The sequence below is a fragment of the Carassius auratus genome, chromosome 8, assembly GCF_003368295.1.
Source record: "Carassius auratus strain Wakin chromosome 8, ASM336829v1, whole genome shotgun sequence".
Lineage (NCBI taxonomy): Eukaryota > Metazoa > Chordata > Actinopteri > Cypriniformes > Cyprinidae > Carassius > Carassius auratus.
This window is the reverse complement of record NC_039250.1, coordinates 25,902,309-25,922,055: the sequence shown is the minus strand read 5'-3', so window position 1 is coordinate 25,922,055 and position 19,747 is coordinate 25,902,309. Positions and strand designations below refer to the sequence as shown.

The 19,747-nt window shown below is 39.0% G+C and overlaps 1 protein-coding gene across 2 annotated transcripts; it reads right to left on the bottom strand.

The window, feature by feature from the left end:
* Positions 1-394: 394 nt before the first annotated feature.
* Positions 395-18,532, bottom strand: LOC113107799 (acylamino-acid-releasing enzyme). 2 transcript variants are annotated; one of them, XM_026270519.1, is made up of 23 exons: positions 18,396-18,532; positions 17,987-18,116; positions 15,977-16,103; positions 15,678-15,765; positions 14,940-15,015; positions 13,860-13,951; positions 13,708-13,782; positions 13,045-13,182; positions 10,956-11,047; positions 10,820-10,860; positions 9,357-9,478; positions 9,014-9,074; positions 8,775-8,872; positions 7,899-7,950; positions 7,734-7,822; positions 7,073-7,211; positions 5,784-5,867; positions 5,604-5,684; positions 3,348-3,436; positions 2,943-3,133; positions 1,235-1,337; positions 1,026-1,132; positions 395-943 (listed from the first exon to the last, which is right to left on the bottom strand). In XM_026270519.1, the coding sequence occupies exons 1-23, from the start codon at positions 18,456-18,458 to the stop codon at positions 838-840; spliced, it is 2,244 nt and encodes a 747-aa protein (XP_026126304.1). In that variant the 5' UTR covers positions 18,459-18,532; the 3' UTR covers positions 395-837. The 2 variants fall into 2 exon arrangements, with proteins under 2 accessions (XP_026126304.1, XP_026126305.1); XM_026270520.1 differs by having other exon boundaries at positions 13,708-13,779.
* Positions 18,533-19,747: the final 1,215 nt, after the last annotated feature.

The following is a 19,747-nucleotide window of genomic DNA, read 5'->3' as shown; positions in this document are numbered from 1 at the left end:
AGTTCTTCCTCTCCTATAGTATGGGAAAGCAAAGAAACTAAATAAAATGCTAGGTCTAAGTATTTATATTATCAACGTGTACCTTTTCATGGAAATGAAAGAAAATTCTTCATTAAGTTAGTCATTCACCCACACACTCTTCTCCGTGTTCATAAAATGGATAGCACTGATAAAATGGAGGAATGGATAGCACTGGGCAGTCAGGGCTATAGCCCAAACTATATATTTTTCCTCTCTTGCACTGAACCAGATTTGTTTGTTTGTTTGGTTTCCACTTTTATTTCATGATCATAGCATTTCAGTGACATAAGCTTCTTTTACTGCTCACGGTGATACTGATGTTCCAACAATACCACATCTTTTGCAATCAGTTTGAAATCAGCTTCACAGAAAGTTACTCTTCAGATATACAGAAAGTATTTTTATTGAAAAGAATATAGTAAGTAATTTAGTGCATATCCCAGAAAATAGCCATATTACAAAAAGCAGAAGACCATCGGAAAATCAAAGTAACTAGCTACACTGAACCGGTAACCAGTTTGGCACAAATATCATTTGTCAATATCTGAAAACTAAAACCATTACTGAATCTTTTCAGATGCCATTTAGTGTAAATTCCATTTCACTAAATATCACATTAATTTGTCTGTGAACTACTTCAAGTCGCATCACACAGAAACAGATTTTGATGAGTTTTCCCTTTGTGGTCTGAAGGAAAAGCACCAAGCTGATGCCTCGATATGACAACAACAAAGCTGATATTTATGAAAGAAATGCTAAAATCTCTTTAATACAGTGTGATAAAAGTTGGTTATGATTTATGAAGAGGAAGTGATATCACAGAGAAAGATGTTGGATGATCCAGAGAGCAGAGTTCATGAACCCATCCGATTCTGCGTCAACTTTGGACAAAGAGTGATTATTGCCTGGGTACCACAACAATCTGTGGACACACATACACCAATGAACCAATGATCCAGAGCAGAGGAATGTTTAGTGTAAAGTGTGAGGTTCACTGTACTTACCTCACTGGTACCTGCAATGCCTTCAGGGCTCTGTAGTATTCAATACCCTGCTTGCTGGGAACACGCTTGTCATCTTCCCCCAACATCAGAAGTACTGGGGTTTTTACCTGAACAACAAACAACCATGTATATTACAAGCTAAGCAGTTAAGAAATTAAAAATAAAGGATCAGATACATGCATAAATGCATCAGAAAAGCATCTGCTCACCTTGCTGACATGTTTTATGGGTGACTTGTTTAACATCTGCTCCAGAATAGCAGGTTCAAGATGAATATCTGTGTTATATTCATATCCAGCTTCCACCAAACACCTGAATACACACACACACACACACACACACAAATCAAAAGGAAGAAGTTTTATATTAACCCATTTTTTGTAGGTTTTTTTCATATTACATCAAGAACACCCCTCAAAAAAGTATTACTGTATATAAAAAAAAAGTAAGTGATATCACAGAGAATACATCATACTATACTGGGGTTTTTAGAGGATGTCTATGCTCAAATTTAAGACTAGGGCAATGTCTATAGTAACATATTAAACTGTAAAATGACTGTAAAAAGCCTGATTTACAGTTCAGATGCACAGTTTCAAAAAAAGGTTTTATATAATGATACACTTCACAATTCGGCATTTAAACCATTTCTAATAAAATGGAGTTAAATGTAGTGGTCGGCCTTTTGGAAATATCAGTATCAGCTGATAGGTTTTTCTGCCGGGCCATTGTGTTCGACGCAGGACTTTTAATTTTGATGGCACACCAGACTTTTATTTTGACGACTGTGAGAGCAGCAGCGGCTGAAGACACAAATCTTTGAATGACTCATGAACATTTAAGTTCACAAAACTTAGTCGAATCCAGCTGTGAGATCTTGTGAAGTGTGTATCTATCATATTCATGTAATTTTCTCTGTGTGCTGGGTGTAAAATGTGTTTTACCCTTGCTTTATTTAAAAACAAAAAATATGATTGACAGACTTTTATCTTATCAATCACATTGGTCTGAACAAAAATAACCCCACTACTGTTTTCCTGCGACACAGGAGGCAGCAGGGTCAGGACCGCGGTTCTACTAGGAACCTGTTTTTTGTGTGACTGTGCCATCTCTCCCAGTTCTACTGCAACAGGGGAGACTTGATTCAAACATCAAACCAACAGATGCAAAGACTAGAGCACTGGAAACTATAATATTTTATCTTATCCTTCCATCTTATTTTTGATGCAAGAGCTGGCATGAACTTGAGTGTGTGAGGCAATGTCAGCAATCTCCATTTAGCCTATTTAGGTGTGCAAAACCGTTCACTGTGCGGTGTACACTAGTATTTAACTACAGACGTGTAGTGATGCAGCTAATGAATACATATACAAATATTGTATATATAAAATATTGATCTAAATAAGATTAACTATTTCAAAAGAGTTACCATCAGGTCTGTTAGGATTAGGAGTTGGTTAGCACAATAATTAGTGTATACAATTAAACAACTACATAATGCTTTAAAAATAATACTATACAGAATTGAATAGCAAGTGCTTTATGAACAAATAATATGAACTGCTAATACATAAATACATACAAAATATAATTTAAATTGTCGTTGTCGCCTACTGATATAATACATAGTTATGATTATCTTGTTTTACTACATTTATTTTAACCGTTTTGTTCCATAAAACCATGATTACTTGCTTCTGATATTTTATTGTAACAAATTACTATTGCCTCATTGCTTATATATAACATATCTAAGTAATATATAAGTCTATTGTTTTCTTTGTTTTGGCTTTGTTTTCACACAAAATAATCTGGTTACACAAATAATCATCAGAATAATCGAGCGATTTCTCGATGACTTAAATATTCGTTAGTGACCGGTCTAATATCCTGATATGAAGACTGATGTCACATTACCAGTCTGGGATGTCTGTGCTGCCGATCATGGAGGCCAGGTTTGTGACGGGGTTTCGGGCCACACACGCCTTGTAAAACTCAGGATATTGTCCAATCAGATGACAAGCCAGGAATCCGCCATGAGAGCCTCCAACCACAGCGATCTTCTGCTCGTCAAAGTCACCGTGCTTCAAAACACTGTCTACTGCCAACTGTTTGGAGGGAAACAAACAGTAGATTTATAATCATGTATGCAGTGTTGAAAGTAGAAATCACAAAACATAACTTCAGAAGAGCCTCCAACAACCAAATGCAATCTACTTCCAACTAACATATATTTGTAAATGTTTAAAATGCAGTGAACCGTTATAGATATTTGGTTACACTGATGATGGGAGCAGGAGCTCAGTAAACATTAGTGTTTACCTGCACGTCTTTTACATCCTGTGTACCGATGTTTCCTGGTAAGGAGAGGATGCTATCTTGACCAAAACCAAGTGAGCCTCTGTAGTTCACTGCAACAGGAAAAACATGCAGAACATGACGTACTGTGTGGAGGGTTGAGAGAACCAGTCTGTTCTCATGAGAGCACCTGGACATCTGGTTCGGTGCTACCACTGCACTTTGTGTGACGCACTAAATATAACTATAAAAAATAAAATAATAATCACAATGGTATTATTTTACCATTACCATTTGCCCATTCAAAACTATATAAGTGTCATGTCTTGGGTATTCTACTAGATAGTCTTTGGAAATAACCAGTGCTGAAACAGGGTTTCGTCATGACCCTTTAATAATCAAGAGTTTTTCACCATTCCTGGACGATTAGGCATTATACACAATGTTCTAGAAACACAATTACATTATATCTCAAGGTTTTGTTTTGTAGACACACACACAAACTAACGAGCGCACACACACACACACACACACACACATATATAAATCATTCATACATGCTTGCTCCCACATACCTAGACACACACACCCACACACACACACACACACACACACACACACGAGTTGTCAGATTGGACTTGTGATGTGATGTTTGTCCGGTGATTCTGTATTTGGCACATGTAAACATTGTCAGTCTTTACTTAATAAAAAACATTTAAAAGATGAAATAAAAAAAAATATATATGTAAATCGTTATATAACCTTTAATTTGTATAATTCAAATTAATAAATTCATTTAAGATTTTAAATAAAAAATAATAATTTTCATCAAAGAGACCTGAAATCAATGCTCCTTTTATTGTGGCCAGCCTAAGGCACACCTGAGCAATAATCATGCTGTCTAATCATCTTGATATGCCACATCTGTGAGGAGGATGGATTATCTCAGTGAAAGAGAATTGCTCACTAACACAGATTTAGACAGATTTGTGAACAATATTTGAGAAATAGGCCTTTTGTGTATATAGAAATAGTCTAAGATCTTTGAGTTCAGCTCATGAAAAATTGGGGCAAAAACAAGAGTGTTGTGTTTATAATTTTGTTCAGTGAATATATATGTGCTGCAAAATAATCAAATTTGCGTAAAATTAGTTACCTTCATTTTCACATTCTACAATAACTTAAAAATAATAACTAACTTGTTGTAATTGGACAGAAGAAAGTGACTGAGCTACAGCAGTTTGAAGGCGATAGAGTCGACTTGAGCGAGGTTTTCTGAAGACTCCAAAGCAAAATCACCAAGCAATGCTGGATATTTAATTTCTTAATAATTACTATAATAATAACAATATAGTGGTTTATTTTGTCTTTGTTATTAAAGAGACATAACAGATTATGTTTATGTGCATCTCGCCAAGACACATTTCGCAACAATGTACTTCAATGATAATCATATTTTACTGGTTCAGACTTATGTACAGAATTCTCTATGAATGTTCATAAGACTGGACTCCTGTGCTTTACAACAATATTGTGGTGACAAGCAGCAGTAGTCGTCCAGAAGTGAGCAGAGGAAAAGGTACTTCTCTCAGAAAACATACAAATAAAGATCATTTTAGAGGTTTAATTACCATTGGAAGCATTAGGACCACTAGAACAGGGCTTAATGAACTCATTTTTTCGAGAACCTCAGATTTGACATTTTTCACTTCAATGGCCTGTAGCTCAAAATTAGACGGTGCACATTCACACTAATTTTGCCAGCACTGGTCACATTTGTGAACCTGGAGCATACAAGCAGTCTTAAGGCGCTGAGGTATATTTTTAGCAATAGCCAAAAAAAAAAACAATGTATGGGGCAAAATAATACATTTTTCTTTTATGCCAAAAATCATTAAGATCATGTCCCATGAAGATATTTTGTATATTTCCTACCATAAATATATCAAAACTTAATTTTTGATTGTTAATATGCAATGCTAGGAATTCATTTGGACAACTTCAAATGCGAATTTCTCAGTATTTAGATTTTTTTGCTCCCTCAGATTGCACATTTTCAAATAGTTGTATCTCAGAAATATTGTCTAATCTTAAAACAAACAATCAGCGGAAAGATTATTATTCAGCTTTCAGTGTAAATCTCTATTTCGAAAAGTGTACACTTAAGCCTGGTTTTGTGGTCCAGGGTCACACATTATTACACATTTGAAGTGAAAGGTTTTATGATGTGTCTGACGAACAGACTTGAGGTGTGTAGTGTAAACATGAACTGTTCCTCACCAAGCAGGACACCGAAGCCCATCTTACACAGAACTGATGTGGACAAGAACCACTCTGACACCAGCACTGAATGAGGGCCACCTGACAGACACACAGAGCCCAAACACAGATCAGCAACATACTGACGCCGAATGTATCAACACTGAGTTACTTTGTTATTAAGGATACTACAGAACAGACCGTGTGGCATGACAATGAGAGGTAGTTTGCTTCCTGCTGTCGTTTCCTTTGGTTTCAGTAGGATAGCATTAAAGTCCAAACCAGCTGATGAAGAACAGAGTTATTTGATTCTTTCATGCAAAAACACAGAGCTAACACACACATACAAACATGTAGAGCATTCAAAGAGTGCGGATATTTAATCTAACAGCACTAGGAGGTTTGATGGAACAACTTTATTTGGAGACATTTAAGTTCACACAATCACATACAGGCATGTGGAAATGTTACGACACCCTATTGAATTCCATGGTTTTCTGTATCAGCCCCCCCCCCAAAAAAAAGTAAACACAACTGCTCCCCGGGCACCGCAGCATAAATGATGAACACTGCTCCGAGTGTGTGTTCACAGTGTGTGTGTGTTATAATAAGTTAAATGCAGGGTCACCATACTTTGCTGGATGTCACGTCACTTTCACTTATACATATATGTAACACCCTTACTGTTAACATAGGAATTAAGAGGGTAAGCAACAGTCAGGCTTTGATTAAGTGACCATCAGCAAGTGTGAGCAGCTCTATAAAAGCAGAAGTGTTGGCAGTTTGCTGGTCTAAGCCTTCATCAAGTGTGTTAAAGACATCAGCAATCAACAGGCGATTGTTGCTGCCATCAATCTGAGAAGAGTACCAAGAGCTTTTCCAAACAATCTGAAGAGCATCATTCCACAGTGAGGAGGCTTATTCACACTCAAGACAGACACCAATCTGTCTGAGCTGGCCATAAATAAATCCCACGAACCTCAATAAACCTGAGCAACAAAATAAAGAGTGAGCCCAAGCTCCTCCAGAACGATGTGAGACACTGATAGTCATACAGAAAAAGATTACTTCAAGTTATTTCTGCACTTCAAGGCAACTGAATCATAGGGTGTCCTTAGTTTGTCATACATATGTTCCTGTGGCTCGGTGGTACAGCATTACGTTAACAGCGCGAGGTTGTGGGTTCGATTCCCAGGGAACACGTTAGGTGAAAACTGCCTGAATGCAGTGTAAGTCACTTTGGATAAAAGCGTCTGCTATATGTATACATTTTACTTATAATTTATTTTATTTATACATGGCTTTTCAATCTTGGCTTCATTAATGACACAGTGTGATGTTATTCATCTTAGGTTTTATTTCTACGTTTTAGCACCTGCCAAAGATCAGATCCTTGTTTGTTTTTATGTCCTGATACAGAAAACCATGGGTTTCAACAGGGTGTCCTAACTTTTCCACATCTGGTGTATGCACAGTCAGTCAGATCTTACGGTATTGGCTGTTGTCCTCCTCAGGTGGAGGGCTGAAGTTTAAAGTCTGCCAGCTGATATCCGCCTGAGGTTGAGTCTCCTCCAGCGTGACCCATGACACCTTGCTTTCAGAACCCTTCTCTGGCAGGAAACCCACCCGCTGCAGATCACATCATCTCATTAGAGAAGCTGCTCCTGGAGGTGCAGCTCCAAGTCCAAACAGCTCACATTTGCCTGGAGTTTTTCAGTCAGTCTTAAGAATTAAAGAATAGAACTGCTTTCTTGTAAATCTATTCATATTTAACTTTACTTATGCTGCGTCAAAGTCAAGATTACTTTTAATATGGCAGTCCAAAGTACTGCAAGCTCTCTCTTCAACTTTATAACTAAAATGAGAATCAACATAGTGACAAACGTTTCCTCTCACGAGCGGTCACATATTTGAGCTGGAGGTTGGAAGTTTAAAGCTAAAAGGCATCTATCCGCAGTGTCTTCTGGGATTTCTAACATCCAGATAGTTTTACCCGTCCTCTGCACGTGTGTGTGTGAGATGGAGCTGAACAAGAACACACACTGAGACACAGCCTGGGGATCCTGAAGACCTTGATGAGCTGGGTCAGGTGTGTTTATATCTAACTTCAAAGAGTAAAATGAGAGATATGGAGAATGTGTGTGAGAATACCAGGTCTGGAGGGCAGTTTGGTGAAGAGCAGCTGACCACCATCAGATCTCTGTGAATATTGAGCAAGCTCCAGCTCCCCTCCTCTGACTCTGGAGCAGCACAGAGCACAGACAGATTACAGTACAGTACAGTAATGCGTTATATAAGAGAGTGCGCTCTACATACGGGAGGTGAGAGACGTGACTTCTCCAGTAGAAGTATCAACCACCAACAGATCCTGGAACACAGGAGCGACAGAAACGGATTGAATGATAGTTCAGATACAGATGAACGAACATACTCTCAACCCAAAACAGACTCAATTAGCAGATATGACACAGAAGAGGATTTGTTTTTCTTTATTTTTATATGTCAAGGAATAAAGAAATCATTATTTTAAGCAGTTTTACAAAGACCTTATAAAAATCCTAATTTGTCCGTACCTGATTAGTTTTTAGGATTCTGTGAATTAATTAATTAATTAATTAATTCTGTTTTAATGTTTTTCGTGCAGTATAAGCAAAATATTGCAATCGTGAATCTTGGTATATGCTATCACACTGCCAACAGAGGTAACTGACCGAACACAAAATATATTTCTGTATGTAATTACACAGTAAAATATTACATGGGATCTGGGATAATTAGAAGAAACTGTAAAATGCAGTATAAATGTTTGATTCATTTCACATTCATTGTATTTTACTTTCTCTGCCGTCTTCATGTTTTAATGTGTATTTGATTAAATGTAATGAGAACCATCACTCGGCGTGGCGTGCATCGTCTGCGCTGGGAGAAGTGTTAGTTAGTGCAGCCGGCGTCGGGTGTGTGTGATGCTGAACACCTATGATGTTGATACTGGACCACAAAACCAGGATACAAACTGAACCAACAGAAACCGTTATACCTTAGTAAAAGGCTTTGCTTCATTTTATAGGCCTTGTGCCACGTGTTACGATTAGAAGTTTTTATCACTTTGTGCAAGTATATATTACAAGCTGTGTGTCAATGGAAACCGTGATCATGAATGCAGCTGTAAGTATGAGAGAGGTGTTACAGTACCTTTCGGCATCTCTGAGCACAGGACAGAAGCACACGCTGACTGTCAGCTGACCAGCAGCGGGGAGAAAGCATTGAGCTGTAGATCCCAGTGAAACCATCTGACACACACAGAGTTAACAAACACACAAATACATTAAACTGGTCAGAGAGCTTCATCTGAATAACACGTTTTCTGAACTTTTATCATTTCTTTACCAACCAATAAATGAATGAAGAATAGTTTGAGTGCATGCACATACCCGGTCTGGCTCTCTGCACCACATCAACCACAACACTTGTCTGCTTGGTGTACCAGTCATACTGCAACCAAACCACAGCTCCATTAAAGTTACCCACATTTGATCACTCAGACTATAAACACCCCCTGCACCGAGAACCTGAAGCTGCTTCTGAATCAGTCACCTGTTCACTCATTTATTAGTCCTAATATAGTGTGTGGGCAATGCAATAATTGGGCTGAATGGGCTTTGCACTAAATACGTTTTGAATGAGGAATCTTCTTGGTAATTATTAAAATATTAAATAAATGAATTCTAAACTTGCTGTGATTCTTTAAGAATTGACCACACAGAAAATACACACCATACAGAGACGGTTGCACTGCTGGTGTGGACCGAAGACGCCACACTCCATATAAACGACACGGCAGTGGTCAGGACTCAGCCGAGGAGAGCAGACAGCACTGGAGCTAGATGATAACTGTTCTGAGGAGAAAGATAACTTTCAGGACATTCTGAAACATATAACGATGGTGAGGAAAACAGGAAGCACCTGCTTTAAAGAGGTTCTGATAATTCATTGAAAATTCTTAGCTTAACAAGACCTAATGGGAACTTCATGAACCCAAATATTCAGATGTGTGCATTGCTTCTGCGGAGGACAAGGACTGTTTCCTGTGAGAGTAGCCTACAATGTCGGTGTCTGTTTCTATAAAGTGGGGCAGTTCTAACTCTGCAAGTTCAGTCTGGCTTCTGACTCACAGTCTGCATGTTTTCATCTGTAAAGGATTTGTCACTGATGATTCAAACATGAGTTTTGAGCAGTGTAGAGAAGAGCTGTGTTAGTAGTTTCTCCAATCACAAATGCAGACATGCTTTTATGTTTAAGCAGCGAAAAACACAACATAACACGTAAAAAGACAGTATAAGTCATTATAATCAGTAATTATGTCCCCACTGGATGCAATGAATGCCTCATTTGTAATGGTTTTATTGGTTTTGTCTTCTCGCACCAGGAGACAACATCAGTTTGTTGAGGGGCGTAACATTTCTGTCACATGCTTGAGGCATTCAGCCAATCACAACGCACTGGATAGCTGGCCAATCAGAGCACACCTCGCTTTTCAGAACGATGAGCTTTGTAAAAATTATCATGTTTCAGAAGGTGGGCCATAGAGGAAAACAATAATGTACATTATGTGGAAAATAATTGTTTTTTTTTTTTTACCTTAAACCACAGAAACTTTATTACACCAAATACACAAAATAATGTTATTTTTAGCAACATCACATGACCCCTTTAAATCATTCCATGTGCCTCTGAACAGCATTAAACTGTGTAAATGCAGTGTTTCCTCTGCATTGCAAAGATGAATTATGTGGATAGAGATTTATTTTGCTTGGTAACAGCCCAAATGTCTTCTTATTCTAACTGACTGATTAAACTTAGGAATCTGACTCAAAAGATGATGCAGACTTTCAAACTGGATGCTACCTGTGAGTCAGTGCATCTGTTCTCAAGGTAATGGGGCTGAAATACCTGCTCAAGAGAAACCCCTTCCTCGCAAAATGAAGAATTTCTTAAGAGATCATCCTTGCCTTACTCCCATAGTGACATACTTTTGTGACATGCATTTTAAAGTGACATCAATGAGAGCCAACCCTGAAAAAGCTCTTTGCAGATCTTTTAGGACTCACAGGTCATAATAAAGCTATGTGCTACAAAGGTACTGTGTGTTCCTCTCTTGTCACATGAGAATTACACAGGAGCATGTTCTGTACAGAATGGTTTGAGATGGAAAAATGCACCAGAAATGCACAGCTTACCACATTTTCCACTAGCCAGATCCACATAAAACAGAGACGACCTGCAGAAATGACACTGCTGTTAGTATGCAGGCACACTTTGACTGTGCATTTAAACAACTGAAAAACCATCAGACAGACATTTCCCATCACTCACCTTCTGTTGGCGCAGTATTTGAGCCCCAGTCTGAATGGCTCGTGCCACCACCCCACAAACACAAGCCCCGTGTCATTGGGAGACCAGAATGCCTGCGGACGAGAGTTTGGTTTACATTCATCTTGCATTGATATTTAAGAAGAACAATAACTTTGAGCTTACAATAAAGAGTCTGTTTCAATCTAAATGGGTTTTAGCAGTTTGACAAATTTATGTATATTTTATCTGCATAAAAACAATAAAATAAAAAAAACTAATAATAATTTGAGATTAAAACCGTGCAAAACATCTATTTTTCAAGTTCAGGGTGTTTAAACTGCATTGTTCTTTTCATTAAGGTAGTTCTGATGTTTGGGGTCATTCTGTTGCCAAACCAAGGCTTTTGGTTCAACTCTGAATCCAGTAAGTTGCAGATCATCATCACTGTTTCTCTGTTTGACAGCTGCTGGCACATACTGGAAAAATCATCCGTTTGCTTACTCAACACAATATAAACATTGTGCATGAAATAGTTCATTTCTATTTTTATTATCAAATCTATTATTTAAAATCAAAATATATATATACACACACTTTTATTTATTTATTTATTGGCAATGTTAACTGCCAATAACTATGAGTAACTAAACCCTAAACCAACTTTTTTTAGTTAATGACCTGTAAGAATGGGGCTTTATTAATGCTGTTCATTGATTCGAGTAACTTTTTGGACATTTGAGTATAAAGTGTTTTAATTCTACAATATATGGTGTAAAAACGTCTGAGTGCTGCCCTCTTCAGGTTGAACGGTGGCTACTGCAGGTGATTTTTCCTATTGGATGTTGCGGTGGCAGGTGACGTAAGCAGTTTCCAGCTCACCACGCCCCTCTGTACGAGCTTTCCTTGGTATGATCTTGTTTGTGTAGGGAGTCAGGTGTAGGGATTGCGAGTAATGAAAACGACCAGGATAGACTATTATAGCATCTATTTAGCATAGCATTTATATAGTTATTTATATTATTTCATGTAGCCTATGTAGTTAATTAGCATAGTTGTTAGTGTAACGTTAGTATTGTTAGAAGCACAGTTAGTAAGTAGCATAGTATTGCATCAGTTAGCATAGCTTCAAGTTGGTGTAGATGTATCTGTATTTAGTACAGTGCTCAGGATGGTACGGAGGTGTAGTGTTGCTGGTTGTGACAGCACTGCTGAACTGCATAGTTTACTAGCAGAGTTTACAATTAGGCGCCAGTGATTGCATGCACTTAGCCTGGAAGACCGAGAGTTCCCGCCTAGAGCTGGAGTGTGCAAACTGCGTTTTACACGGGATTGCTTCTCCAACGCAACGGAGGTGGAGATGGGCTTCTCCACACAGCTCGCGCTGAAAAGCGTCGCGATGCGGGAGTTAAGACCACAGTGTGAGCCAGCGGCTTGAATTGATATGAACAGACACCTCGACATCCTCCACTTCAGGTGAAGGTAGGTGAGAAAAGTGCTCTACTTCAAATGAACACTCTTTTGCAAAGCTACTTGGGTCATTACAGTCACTCTCCATTTCAGCGTCTCTGACAGCAGCTGTCAATCAATCCGTCACTGCGGGTTCACGCCCACCCGCTCAGCCCCGCCCTCGGTTCATCCCCTCTATCTCCGCTGTGCTCCTCCCACTTTTCAGCATTTTTCAAATAGTGTCAGTGGGTGGAGTCAGGCTCTGGGTTTAGTTACTCTTTAAAGGTTAGTGGGCAGGCTGTCAGTTAATACAGTGATTAGTTGCTTCCTCACAAAGGTCAGTGTACCTAAAGCCTCTCCTTCAATGATATCCATAAAAATAAATAATAAATGACCCACTGTCATTATCAAGGCATCTAATAATAATAATGAAAGTCCTTACACCCCATCATATTGACAGAACATGTCTCTCATTTACAGCAATTTAGAGACAAAACACCACCGCATATTGTAATGCACACACATCCTGCTGAACATGAGTGCTGTTGTTTCAGTGATTATGATGTTTTCTCCTGTCAGCCTTCGAGATGTCAACACTCATTACAGGTGAAATCTATATCACGTTCAGTAAAGCTGAACCCGAACACAAGCGCAGAGGGTGTACCTGTCCTGGCGAGATGTCAGCAGGGATTCCTTCCAGAACAGTGATGTTACTGCCTTCGATGTCCAGCACACAGAGCACTGGGCTGCTTTTATTCACCAGAGCTTCACCCCAGTCCTCATAGTACTCAAACTGCTGACCCTGCCCCCCACACACACACACACACACACACACACACACACACACACACACACACACACACACAGTCATTCCCAGCACCAATCAAACTGAAATGATTAGAGAAGACGACTCATCTTCATGACCCTGGAGCCCAAAACCAGTCATAAGGGTCAATTTCTCCAAACTGAGAATTATGTTTATATAGTTCATCTGAAAGCTGAACAGATAAGCTTTCCATTGATGATGTTTGGTTTGTTAGGATAGGACTATTGTCAATCAAAATATTGAGGAAATTTACTTTAAAAGTTGTCCAAATGAAGTTCTTAATGTATATTACTAATCACAAATGAAGGTTTGATATATTTACAGTAGGAAATTTACGAAATATCTTGATGGAACATGATCTTTACTTAATATCCTCATGATTTTTGGCATAACAGAAAAATCAATGATATTGACCCATACACTGTTTTTTTGGCTATTGTTTAATATATCCCCCATGACTGGTTTTGTGCTCCAGGGTCACATATGATGGCAGACTTGTACCAGGACGGTCTCCTCCTTCTTGTCGGTCTTGATGGTGTCCTCTTCATCAGTGAGGAGACCCGTCTCAGGCCCCTGCTGTTTAACAGAACATGAGGTCAGATCCAGAATCATAGAAAGCATGTGTGCTCTGTGTGATCGTCTGTGCTTGTGACCTGGAAGTATGACTCTGTCTTGGGTCGTTTCTTCTCAGCTACATACAGGAGGTGAGTCTCTGAATGAGACCAGATCAAGCAGCCGAACTGATCTGAGAACAGAGAACACAAGCGCTGACGATCAGACTGAGAATAAGATTGTGAGGTCTGGATTTCACTGCATAATACGCTTACATTAACACACAAAACATGACTTCAGGACACAAGTTACACAAATGAAAGAGATTTCCAGTTTCTTGACCTGAAGGTGGCACTGTAAACACATTCAGACAGTAATGGATCCAAACACTGTCGACCAGTTTCATTTAAACAGACCCCAGCATGATCCAGACACAGCCTCCATTCATGCTTGGGTTCGACATTCATATTTACCTCATAGTTGTAGAGAAAAATAAAATAAAATAAAATAATAATAATAATATATATATTTTTTTTTTATCTTGCTCAGTTTTTTTTTTTTTTTTTTTTGCAAAAACTTTGTAAGATAAAATAACTAGTAATGTATTTGAAAAACTAAAACCATGATAAAGACACAAATAAGAACCTAAAAAAAGTATTACAGACTACAACTTGGTCATGTTCACCCAATATGCAGAAAGAAAAAAAAAGGTTCTTCATAGACTTACATAGACTTTAATAATGACCACACACTATAAAAAGGCCTTTATGATGCCGGGCATCAACTAACACAAGATAAGCAGCTCAGGGGAAGCGGCCGTTTAAAAAAGCATGTTTTGTTTCTCCTTGTTCATATTGTATCACACTCCATATGTCGTTATCAGTAATGGTAACGGTGTGCTGATATATGTCGGCTGATCTGATGGGTGAATGCACACATGCAAGGCTCCTCATGAATAAATTAGAGTCGTGCAGTAGTTAGAAAAACACAGAAGCAGATGTGAAGTAAGTGTCTGTAATGGACCAGAGCCATGATGTACAGTAGGAGCTCCTGTTGATGGCCACAACACAGACAGAGCTGTAAAAGCTGAGAGGAAAGCCTTCTGTGCTCATCTACAGAGATCGCAGCACTCTTTAGTCGCTCTGGAGCCTGATACGCTGGGTGTGAGTGTTTCCTCTTACCATCTTCATACACTTTGCCGTGTTTGTTGAGAGTCGTCAGATTCAGACACTTCAGCTTCCTGTTCTTGTGCCAGATCTAGACAGACACAGAGAGAGCGAACACTAAAAGACAAATCATCCTGAACCGGTCACTTCATAGACAGAAATAATATTACTAATCTTCATTTACAATCTTATTAAGATATGTACGTTTTCCTTTTTCAGCTATGCACCCAACAGAAGGCTTTGCTGATGTGTGATTAAAGATTATGAAGCATTTTAACCATTTCAGTTCACTTATATTTTAAATATCAATAAGGTGTACTGAATTTGATCTTTTAACATCGCCGTTTAAAAAGTGTTTTCACATTAAACGTTTTATAATGTCCTGCTGTTTTTAGTGATGGAAATATTATTCAAATATATTGCAGCGGGTGCTTTATATGGATTGCTCATGGCCAAAACTTGCATTTTGTTCACATATCTTTGTTTTATTCTATTGAGAGATGATCTAAATACTTCTGGATTGGAACAGACAGAACATTGACCGCCTTGTGCTGCAGTTCTGTGGATGTTTTGTCCACCAGGTCACGTGACTGAAAACGATCAACAGAAGAATGTGCTGGAGCTATGACATTGGGACTGATGCACATACCCTACACTGACTTCACTGACACCGCCAAAATATGTCTATAGAGCGGATCATTTCAAAGTCAAGTGAATATTTAGTATTCGCAGCAGAGATGGCCTGGATCTGACCTCCAGGAGCTGCTTGTCTTCTCCTTTAATGGTGCTCTCTCTCAGCACAGCCTTCATGTCTCCGGACGGAGAGTCCACACTGAGCAGCCTGAACACAGAGCCAGGGGAAGCACTCGGTGAACAATGAAAGATTCGATGACATGTGCTCATGTGGATCCAAACCCGTACGGGAAAACCCCTCTGAAACATTCATCAGAACACTGTTTCCTCCACACAGGAAACAGGTCTTACAGGTTTAGAGCCACATGACTGGAGTAAATGCTCTTTCTCTGATCACATATGAGTAAAGGTGGACCTACTCTCCCTTGATTTCGGTGCAGTTTCCTGAGGGTCCGGAGTAGACCACTGATGTGTCATCATGAAACACAATGTACTGACGACAAAACTTCACATTTTCATTCCTCTCCAAATCCCGCTGAGTCCACTCTGAAAGACAGAAACTCACCTGTGAGAGATGATTCATAACATGCGTTTATGAATTACAAAATAAACCTGAACCTTATAAGACTCTGAACTGCTCAATGTGGACTCGACATTAAGCTCTGACATCTGTTGGCCCTTTGGAAAAAAAGTTACTTGTTACTTGTTTTTTGGCATAAATGTAATTTACTCTGAAGCAATGGTCTCATCAGTGCTCTTCTATGTATTACTTTAATCAGCATATTTGTGATATTTGTCTTAAATTGATTGCTGTTACACTTTTTTAACTTTATGAAGGACAATATTTTCCTAATCTGATTAAATGCACACATCACCATTTACGTCAAATTCTTAAATTTGATCAATGTATTAAGTTAGGATAATAAGCCACGATATGGTTGTTCAGCAAACTCCATCTGTCCCCAGCAGAGGAAACACAGAAGCTGTAGCGGTTCAATAAAGAGAAGAGGTGCTATAAATTCATTTACTACAAATTGCAGATAAATAAATAATTTTATTAGATAAATGTTTTTTTTAGACATACAAATATGAAATGTTGTAAAAATGCAATGATACTTTATATGATATTAAACCACCAGTAGACAAAAGTAGAAAAAACGATCAATAATGTGTCTAAAATATAAGTCAGTTAATATTCTTTGTTTATTTACCGTAAAGTTGTACAAAATAAATATCACATTTGCAGTCGTGTTGAAAGTCGGGACTCTTGGTCATGTGATGTTATATATGAGACTTATTCTCTTTCACTTGCCCCTTCACAAAATCCTTTTGTCCCGGGCAAGCATTAACGTTGAGCTCAGTAAGTTATCCAAAACATTAGCATTACTAATTCTTGAAAGCTGCTTTGAAACAATGTGTTTTGAAAAAAAAAAAAAAAGTTCTTTGCTGGTATGCTACACACAACATGTTTGCTGGATAAACAATGCTTTATCAGATACTACACAAATAAACCACTCTAAGATGTCTGAGGAGATCTTACAAAGATTAACGCTTCCACTGAATCAGACAAGAGTTCTGTTTGACTTGTGTATTACTGGTGCATCAGGGCAACACAAAGATGAACCCGAGCAGTAACGCAATCATATCTTGAAAACACGGAAGTAGAGGTCAGTTCTTAAATCAAGTTCTTGGGATAATTCAGTTGAAATATCCAGTTTAGAGGAAAGCGTCTGCAGCAGTTAGGTCTGCAGGTGGAGCGTATTCACTCTGTGTGTACTCTAATAAACTCCATGTTTCCATATCTTTAGTGCTATCTGCCATTTCAATGATCCTGAAGTCTCTTCTGTTTGGCAGAGCTGCTGCACCATTTACTATCCATTCAGTTTCTTCTTCTTTTGTTCAATGAGCAGTTACATAATTGATGGTTGTGCAATCATTTGTTATTTCTTTAATCTTTTAATCTCTGAGAAGAAGACTGATACTGCTTGCTTGATGCTAATTATATAATGCAAAATATCACATATGTCCTTTTATTATAGAAATATAGAAAACAAATTGCAATAAATATATTAGAATAAAATGAACATTATCTTGTTATAATATTGTTTTTATCGATAACTTAAATATGACAATAAACATAATATTAACTTCTATATTACTTATAATAGTGCTGTACAGGCCTACTTAACATGTTAAACTTCTCTTCTGTGGAGTGTAAACACGTCTGAGGAAAGTGTGACCCTGGATGACACACACATCAACAGGCCCCTAATCTTACTCTGCTCAAGAGCAAGAACTAAAAGCTCAGACCCATGGAGGTGTTTACATTATGGTGGATGGTTTAAATCTGATCAGTTTTAACTGTTCAAATGAGTTTGATCTGTGTCTTTCAGTAGTTGGTTTGGGATTTCAGTGATGATGATAATGACCTGTATAAACATTGCAGTATTGTCCGCCGAAGCGTGATGTGATCACCGGTCCCACATCAGCGCGACACAACGCCGGGAACCGACACTGATCCCGGTACAACTGAGCGATCTCCGCCGCCTCCCGGAGAACCTGAAACACCGCAGAGTAATATACATTACATTACTCACAGCCAGACACGAGAACATACACTGAGTACAGCAATCACAGAATAAAGCAGCCACAACATGTACGTGTTTAACATTAAACTGATTATCTGCCTTTCAGCATGTGACGCGGAAGTTGTCTGAAAAACACAGAGCTGCTTTTCAGCTGCTGGGGCTGAACAATCTGCCTTCTGTTGCAATATACAAAGTCAAATACACATGTAAGGAGCTTGTTCTAAATCATATTTTTATCATTTGACTGTACCTTTGAGGCCATGACAGCACAGCGTGAAATAAGTCGGTGGAAAGGAATCCTGGAACTGAACATTCATGCACTGAGGGGGCGGGGCACAACTCCACTGCCGTGCTCTATCATTGGTCAGATGTGATGACGTGCGAGTTCTTCTTCTTCTTCCTCTTCTTTTTTTTTAACGGCGGTTGCCATCCGATGCATTACCGCCCCCTTCTGTTGTGGAGTGAGGACCAGTAAGTAAATTCAAAATCTATTTCTATAAATTAGGGATTGATGGGGAGAAGGGATAAAAAAATAAAAAATTACGTAAAAAAAAAAAAGCTAAATAAATAAAAAAAACAGGGTTTTGATTATTGTTAACATGTGTTGCGCTCCTGGAGGCAGGGTGTAGATTTATGTAAACATGTTGGCTGCTGGAGGCGGGGTGTAGATTAATGTGAACGTGTGGTGCTGCTGGAGACGGGGTGTAGATTAATGTAAACGTGTTGGCTGCTGAAGGCGGGGTGTAGATTAATGTAAACGTGTTGGCTGCTGAAGGCGGGGTGTAGATTAATGTAAACGTGTTGGCTGCTGAAGGCGGGGTGTAGATTAATGTAAACCCATGTGTCACACTGCTGGAGGTCGGGTGTAGATTAATGTAAACGTGTCATGCTGCTGGAGGCAGGGTGGAGATTAATGTAAACATGTCGCGCTGCTGGAGGCGGGTTGTAGATTAATATAAACATGTGTCATGCTGCTGGAGGCGGGGTGTAGATTAATATAAACATGTGTCATGCTGCTGGAGGCAGGGTGTAGATTAATGTAAACATGTTGCGCTGCTGGAGGCGGGGTGGAGATTAATGTAAAGTGTTGCGCTGCTGGAGGCGGGGTTTAGATTAAAGTAAACATGTGTTGTGCTGCTGGAGGCGGGGTTTAGATTACTGTAAACATGTTGCGCTGCTGGAGGCGGGGTGGAGATTAATGTAAAGTGTTGCGCTGCTGGAGGCGGGGTTTAGATTAAAGTAAACATGTGTTGTGCTGCTGGAGGCGGGGTGGAGATTAATGTAAACGTGTGTCGTGCTGCTGGAGGCGGGGTTTAGATTAATGTAAACATGTGTTGTGCTGCTGGAGGCGGGGTTTAGATTACTGTAAACATTTGTCATGCTGTTGGAGGCGGGGTGTAGATTAATATAAACATGTGTCGTGCTGCTGGAGGTAGGGTGTATATTCATGTAAATGTGTCGCGCTGCTGGAGGCGGAGTCTAGATGAATGTAAATGTGTCGCGCTGCTGGAGGCGGTGTAACAGAAATGAGTTGAACCAGACAAATTAAAGAGTCTATCAAAGTGGTGTTTGAAACACGGAGCCGAATTCCTCAGGAAGTCA